This window comes from Sinocyclocheilus grahami, unplaced genomic scaffold (assembly GCF_001515645.1).
Source record: "Sinocyclocheilus grahami isolate Dianchi unplaced genomic scaffold, SAMN03320097.WGS_v1.1 scaffold357.1, whole genome shotgun sequence".
NCBI classification, from domain to species: Eukaryota; Metazoa; Chordata; class Actinopteri; order Cypriniformes; family Cyprinidae; genus Sinocyclocheilus; species Sinocyclocheilus grahami.
In genome coordinates this window covers 890,848-899,094 of record NW_015505536.1, presented here as the reverse complement: position 1 = coordinate 899,094, position 8,247 = coordinate 890,848, and the positions used below count along the sequence as shown (strand labels likewise).

At 33.2% G+C, this 8,247-nt stretch overlaps 1 protein-coding gene across 1 annotated transcript in view; it reads right to left on the bottom strand.

Moving 5' to 3' along the window:
* LOC107548893 (collagen alpha-1(XI) chain) overlaps positions 1-8,247 on the bottom strand; it is a 71,957-nt gene that overhangs the window by 1,164 nt on the left and 62,546 nt on the right. Inside the window, exons 54-63 of the mRNA XM_016229748.1 lie at positions 7,766-7,873; positions 7,055-7,108; positions 6,857-6,910; positions 5,773-5,880; positions 4,920-4,973; positions 4,005-4,040; positions 3,860-3,913; positions 3,523-3,769; positions 2,930-3,042; positions 1,372-1,440 (exon numbers count right to left, since the gene is read on the bottom strand). Coding sequence (XP_016085234.1) covers positions 1,372-1,440; positions 2,930-3,042; positions 3,523-3,769; positions 3,860-3,913; positions 4,005-4,040; positions 4,920-4,973; positions 5,773-5,880; positions 6,857-6,910; positions 7,055-7,108; positions 7,766-7,873 — 897 coding nt within the window. The remainder of the gene's footprint in view (positions 1-1,371; positions 1,441-2,929; positions 3,043-3,522; positions 3,770-3,859; positions 3,914-4,004; positions 4,041-4,919; positions 4,974-5,772; positions 5,881-6,856; positions 6,911-7,054; positions 7,109-7,765; positions 7,874-8,247) is intronic.

The window sequence follows — 8,247 nt, the reverse complement described above, 5'->3', positions numbered from 1 at the left end:
TATATATATATATATGTGGAACAGTTTAAAGAGTAGTAGCAGTAGTAGTAATAATAATAATAATAATAATGTTATTATTTATTTATTTTTATTCAGCACTAATTATTCTTTACAAAAAATATTTTTTGTTTTGTTTTAAATGTTTAAGGTTTTAAATCTGCAATAATAGCTGGACATTATACAACTATTTAAAAAGAGGAACATATGTATATAGATGAATATATTTATAAGTTATAATAAGTTATTAAAATAGACTCTTATTTTCCCTTTTTAAATATTTTACATTTTATTAATAAGTACATTTTTAATTTTCTCTGACTTAATCAAAACCAAGTGGGATATTATTTTACTTATCCCTCTTTTTTTCTTTTTTTTTTTTTACAATGCAATATAATAAATAAAATAAATATAATATAATATAATTAGTACTGTCAAATGATTAATCGTGATTAATCACATCCATAATGAAAGTTTTTGCTTACATAATATATGTATGTGTATATTTATTATGTATATATAAATACACACACATGCATGTATATATTTCAGAAAAATTTTATTGTAATATATTTATTTATAATATAAATTATATGAATATAAATATAGAAATGAAAATGCATGTAAATATTTTCAAAATATATACTGTATGTGTGTGTATTTATATATGCATTATAAATATGCACAACACACACATATATTATGCAAAAAAACCTTTTATTTTGGATGCGATTAATCGTTTGACAGCACTAAATATAATATAATAAATATAATATAATATAATATAATATAATATAATATAATATAATATAATATAATATAATATAATATCATTTTTGTCTAGGCTTATCTTTTTGTGTTAATAAGTTGCCATTTTATTCATAATCATTTCTTATAAGATGAGGAAAAAATCATTAGGTATTAACGTTAAAGCAAGTCACTGGTTTTCAATGGCAAATTTGGAACTCTGAATAATAGAAAAAAGACACCAATACATTGATTTAAAACTGGTAAAGTTGGAACTCTGAATAATAGAAAAACCATTTCTTCTGACAAAGTAGAAAACAGTCTGAACAGACACCAGAAACATAATGCCAGCATGTTTCACAGAGGTGCAGCGGCGCCTTTATAACTCTCAACAGCATCAAATATAAATGCGGTGAGTATGTGTGTTTGTGGGTGTGCTCGGCTTGTTGATGGATCCAGGGCTGCAGTGACAGCATCTTTTAAAAGCTGTGCTCTTATGGTGTCTGTCCATTGGTTGAGTAAAGAAAAAAGACCAAGCAGACCACTCAGGTCCTTTAAGTTTTCGAAGGACAAGATGGTGTTTTTCATAAAGGAGAAGATGAAAGAAGAATGAGAGAGTGCACTTACTATTTTGCCACGCTTAAATTCACTGAACCAGGAGCCAGGAACCTCTTTGGGCCATGAAGATATTCTCACCTTAAAGACGACACAAAGATAAATGTGAAAAAAAAACATAATGGCAAAAGACCAGCTGTGCGCATAGTTTAAAATGAACAGCAAATTTACTTTAGCAGAAAATGAAATAAAATTAAACCCAGCTATTTTTCATACAGCATCTGGTCCAACAATTGGAATGAAATGAAAAACCATCTCACTGAAATATACGGCTTTGTTTAACAAAGCATGAGAAAAGCAGATTATTTTAATGTTGAGAATGAGGTTTCCACTCAAATTTGATTTTATAAAAAAAAGTCATGATTTTTCGCATCTGAAGATAACTAGCTGTTGCAAAGACAAAACATTTAAACTAATGCAAAAAAAAAATTCTGTTGTATGAGTGCATATTTACGTTTTAAATTAATCTCCCAAAATCTCTCAAAAACATATCTAGGTCATATTTCACTCCATAGACAAAATATATATCGCCGTATACTAACGCCACAGTTCTAGACTAGTTCACTCCTTCTTTATTACTAGTTTTAACGTGAAATATACATGAATGAACATCTCACCCCTCACGTAATCGCTCAATCAGTGTTTCAACCACGGAAATATGTCATTAAAACAGCTTGTAAACAAAACGTCACGTAGAGTTTCGTTTACCTCAGGCAAGTCATCAGTGTCTACAGCTCGTTATTTGCTAGAGAATGACGTCTAGTGAAGAGCATTTTGCGAAATATTAGACTATACTTGATCATTTTTACTTTACCTGTAAGTGATGTCTTAATTATGTAACGTATATGTTTAAATAAATATTTTATGAAACAAGTTAGGACTGTAAATTATTATATTTCAACAAATAGAAATTGTATAATTTAGAAGTTAATTTAAAAACATGTTTGCATACAACTTTTTAATTTGAGTGTTGATTATTATAGTTAAAAATAAATAGTCATTGAATTTAAGTTTGGGCTCTGTTGTTAATTGTAACCTTATAGTAATGTAAAAGGTAGATTTTTATCCCTACGAAAATTTTAATTATAATTGAATTTATTTAAAGAAAGAGCAATTTGTTCAGTAAACCAAAAAAAAAAGCAATTATGTTTAGTTCGTACCGTACTGTGATGTTTGTGTACCCCTAATCCCCTAATATGTATATATACTGTATATATATATATATATATATATATATATATATATATATATATATATATATATATAAAATCCTAAATTCATTAAGGTGTTTTACTGTTGTGGTATTATTTTCAAAGGAATTCCTCCCTCTCTCCTTCCTTCCTTCCTTTCTTTCTTTCTTGAGGTGAAAGTGACCTGGATAATGTCATAAGAATCACCCTTTAAGGGGAACGATGTGTTTGGATCTACACCTCCAAAAACTAACAATCACGCTAAAAACATCTCTTTGAAGTGACTGATTCAAACACTCCTATGGTCTTTAGGAGAAAACCCATTGTATGTGACTGTTATTGGCCAGTTCATCCTTAGGGGGTTTCAGAATGCCACTCACTCCATTTGACTTTTTATCAGGGAAGATGCAGGTCTCGCCTCCCGCTGTGAAGTTGCAGTACACTTTGAAGGAGTCCCCGGAGCATCCCTGGTTGGGATCGATGTAGTATTCACCTGAGAGAAAAAAACCCATCAGACATCATTATCTAGAATGACCACAGGTACAGTAGGAAATCATTTAGATCATACACAAAGATATCCTCGCATCTCTGCCTGGCTTTCTATTAATTTCCGCAGCTAAAATCACACACTTCACGGACATCAGCAGTGGCGATTCATTGTGTAAAAAAAATAGCAGGCTAATTCGAGTGCGGTAAAACCAGCTCTGAAAGGTCAGTGTAAGAGCTGGCATTTTGTAAGCCATGATTTGGGAGGGAGAGGTTAGCTCTCGCTGGAGTCCGCAGAATGCTAAACATCTTCCCAATCAGCCGTCGACTGCTGCTGCTGTTATTCAAATCCTCCTGAGTGACAGGCTTAGAATTTTAGAAGCACAGCCAATACCTACTGAGTAGCTTGGAAACCAGCAAACGCTGCATGTTTTCCTGATTTATCTGTTCGACAGCGTCTCCTTTACCCCCCACCACGTTTGCTTACCATCTGGGAATTCTGGGTGAGCGAGCTGTAGGTCTTTACAGCTTCGTGTGGGGTTGTTTTGCGTGCCCATGGGGTACTTCATGCGCTCGATGTCCTGTTTGAGGTTATTCAAGGAGCTGAAGATATCTTCCATGCCCTCTCCGTAGTCCAGCATGGTGCCGGCCTCGTCCGCTTGCATGTCGATGGAGCGACGGGACTTCTTGGGCATCTGGATAGGCAGAGGCTGGATGATCTCACCAGGAGGCCCCTACGGAATGAGAAAATGAGTGTACGCTCCATGAGCCTTTTGCATTTTATATAATTAAAATCTCCTTGAAGCGGGCAGAAGTTCACTTACAGGAGGACCAGGAGGTCCAGATGAGCCAGTGTCTCCCTTTTGACCAGCAGTACCCTGCAGGAAGAACATTTAAAAATCATAAGCCCTTTTCTTATTATCATTATAACAAGCCCTTTGAATTGATTGGTGATAAAGTGGTACTTACAGTCGAACCCTTGGATCCCTTTGGCCCTTGTGGACCCTAAAGAAAAATGAAAATGCATTCTGTGAACACTGACTTATAAAAGTGTTGAAAAAAGTATATAAAAGTGTTATAAAAGTATATATAAGTGTTGAGCCAGCCAAATATAGTTACAATTACAATTTGTGTAGAATTTGAAAAGAATCAGATCATTTATTTAAAAATTGTTCTATTTGTTCCAAAATGAAATATCAATTCACACTACCGTTCCAAAGTTTGAAGTCTGTATGATTTTTAACTATTTTTGAAAGAAGTCTCTTACGCTCACCAAGGCATTTATTAAAAATACAGTAAAAACAGAAATATTGTTAAATATAATCACAATTAAAAATAACTTTTCTAATTTATTTGAAATAATTTCATTTATTCCTGTGATGGCAAAGCTGAATTTTCAGCAGTCTTCAGTGTCACATGATCCTTCAGAAATCATTCTAATAATTTTAAGGATTTCTTCATGAATAGCAAGTTCAAAACAACAGAATTTGTTTGAAATATAATCGTTTGTAACATTATAAATGCCTTTACAGTCACTTTTACTCAACTGAATGTGTCCTTGGTAAATAAAAATTAAATCTTACTGATGCCAAACATTTGAACGATAGTGTATGTCAAAATTCTGAAACTTGTATACATTTTAAAGATGAAAACATTCAATATTGGCAAGACTGTTGAGGTGGGGCAGTTCAAAATTACAATTTTACGAATAATCTGATGTATTTAAAACGTATGACTTTTCATGCTGTCTTAATTTTAACATATCTGATAGCTCTTTTATTTTAATGGTTTAAATAGATCACGTGACAACAATTTCAGAAACTGTTCAATCTGACGACAGCACAACACTGAATGCAAGATGCCAGCAACAGAGCAAAGACTCACAGGCAATCCAGGAGGACCAGGTGGACCAAACGGACCAGAAGCACCACTGATACCCTACAGTTTAAAGAGCAGCTGGTTAGAAAGCACTTCATGTGATTCATTTGTAAAGATGAGATTCATTTTCTCTCAAAGAATTGTCTTTAAAATTGCAATTCGTTTGTCACAGAGGTGAAAATAACTCTTGCTAATCATAATCCTCTGGTGTGTATTACACACTGATCATTACACTCCATTAGAGTCAAGGACTTTTGAGTTAATTCTGTGGGGAGAAATGCAGCCTCTGTTACTAAACGCAGCAACAGATCGCAAGTCTAGTGGGAAACATTAGTGAAATGGGATCGTTTTCATTTTTTTCAAACTCACAGAAGGGGAGACTACAATTTCATTAAGCTTAACCAGAATACATTTAAAGTTGCATTGCTTTAAACCACTGAAAAAGGCGGATCAATGCAATTTCTAATTGTTTATTCCATCAACTTTTACAGGTTTTCTATATATTTACTGAAGCGTTTGACTGCATTGGATAGGTGTTGTATGGTTCTTCAATGAGGCAAAGAAAAACAAACATTTCACAGTTTGACTGTGAAAAAATTTAATCGCACTGGTGTTTGATGGGAACGTCTGGTGTAATAGAATTACCGCTGGCTCTGAGAACCTTTCATGACAGCTTCATCCATAACACGATTATGATGATGTACGCAGATGCAATAAGTGCAGATGTTATTGTTTCAGTCAGTCGTTACTTTAATTTGCAAGCATTACGGGAGGAGAAGTCCTGATAGGTGCGCTGCTGGAGGTATGACATTAGTTGTGTGGTGGGGTGGAAAGGACAAATAAATCATTAGTGACTGACCGAATCACCCTTGCTGCCAGCAGTGCCCTGAGGACCAGGCAAACCCCGATCTCCCTTCTCTCCCTGCTCGCCGGGGGGTCCGATGAGACCGATAAGACCGGGGTGACCCTGGAAGAAAAACACATATGATAGTGGATGTCACAGGTCAGAAGATCTGATGGTCAACTTTTAAGCAAAATGTAGAGACAGCAATTTTTTATGCACAGAGCCTGGACCCAACAACCAAATTATCAAAGACAATGAATTCACATTGTACCAAAGTTTTTATAAATTAATAAGAAAAAAGAAAATGTAAAAAAAATAAGAATAAAAAATAATATAAAAATTAATGAATGAATGTAAAAAAACTAATCATTAAAAAGTATTAAAAAAAGACAAAATACAAAAAACTAAAATAACTGAAAATAAAACAAAGACAAAATAAAATAAAAAAACTAAATTAACTGGGAAAAATGAACTAAAGAAATAACTACATGATATATTATTTAAATTATATGAATAAATAAAAATTGTTTCATGCTAATCATGGAAAAAAAATACAAATTTAAACAATACATTAAATATTTTATACATAAATTAATTTTCATGGCTAAGTATGAAAAATAAATCAGACAAAAACACGAAAATGTAAAAAATAAAATAACTGGAAAAATGTCATGATTATATTATTTACTTTATATAAATAAATACATTTACATGGCTAAATATGGAAAAAAAAATAAAATAAAATAAAAAAAAAAATATATATATATATTTTACTCCAACTTGTGACACTAAAAGACAACAAAACATAAATATATAAATATATTTTTTAATTAATGACTCAATATCTAAGAATCAGCAATGAATTCAAAGAGGATTCCTAAATGTATATAATGCTTAAAATAAAAAGGTTTTTAAAATAATAATAATAAAAAAGAACACTTCTGCATATTATATTGAAACTTTTCCCCTGGCTGTGAAACTTTTCCTTTGGCTTCCTAGAGTGACCAAGTCTAGTCTTTATCTTTGACCTTGAGCCTCTCTGAAATGTAAGACATCACATTAATAAAAATGGCAGGAAAAGAAATAGAATGTCACTCACCTTCTCACCCTTAGAGCCGGGGTCTCCTTTCAGGCCTGGGAGACCAGGAGGTCCCTAAATATCAAAGAACCAACAGTGAGAATTCAATTTGCGCACATATACCCACATGTACACACACACATACACACACAGAAAAGAGAGAGAGGATGAAAGGTAGATAGAAAGAACGAGCAAGGGCAACGGGGTCTCTTTTCTTACCATTGGTCCAGGTGGGCCGTCTTGTCCAGGAGCACCAGGAAGTCCTTGTTCACCCTGTGAAAATCCATCCAAATTACAACAGCCATTATTGCATTGTTTTTTGCTTGTGGTCTGGCATTGATTTACTGTGGGCTGGACAATGATTAATAGCCCATATACTACAAAAAGTGTTTTCAAATAGACAAGAAACAGATACAGATTGTACAAGAGAAAGACACAGATTGTAAACTCAAAGAGAGGTGATTTATTATTCTGTGAGGTGTTTCATACAATTCTGTTCCTGTGTGTGTGCATTTAGGCTATTCAGTGGCCGCACAAATTATTTGAATACTTAAGCCACACTTAAAAATGCATGAATTCCATTGCATTGCTTGTCCGCAGTGTAAAGAAAAGAATCATAGCTGCCCTTGTACACTGACAATTTTAAGATCATGCAAAAGCCGCTAACATTGGCATGGGTGAGTAGTAATCAGTTAGAACTATTGGGAAAATACCATGCCACGTAATTAACATTCATGAGCTTGAGAAAGTTTAGAGAAAAGGTTAAAAATCATATATTTGCAGACACCACTTGGTATCATATATACATTATGATATTAATTTCACAGTACTTTAAGTGCCTCTTAAGTGTCCAAATACTATTTGGGGCCACTGTATATATGTGTTTGTATAATGATGGATAGTTAGGTGATGAATGACATGGGAACCCACCACAGGACCAGGGATTCCTCGTAGACCTTCAGGACCAGGCTTTCCAGGAGGGCCCTGAGGGCCAACTGGCCCAGTTTTACCTGGTGGACCTTCAGCTCCTGCCTCACCCTGAAGAGAAGAGAGGAATATAGAAACTATTTCGATTTTTGATGCATACATTTGACATTCAACGTCTACTGAAATATCACTGAAAAAGAAAGAAAACCTTTATAAAAAAATATTTCATTAAAAATGCATAAATGAAAGCGTACACACAACAGTTGAAATGTTTAGTGTCAATATTATGTAAAAAAAAAATTAATATCTCTATTCAGCAAGGATGCAAATAAACTGATCAAAAATGTCACTGTCATACATAAACAAGCTTTTGCATTGTTGTATTAAAACATTTTTTTTTTTTTCCTACTCAACTTTCTATTTACCAAAAATAGAAGGTTATATATTTATATAATCAAATCAAAAATCAAATATATATATATATA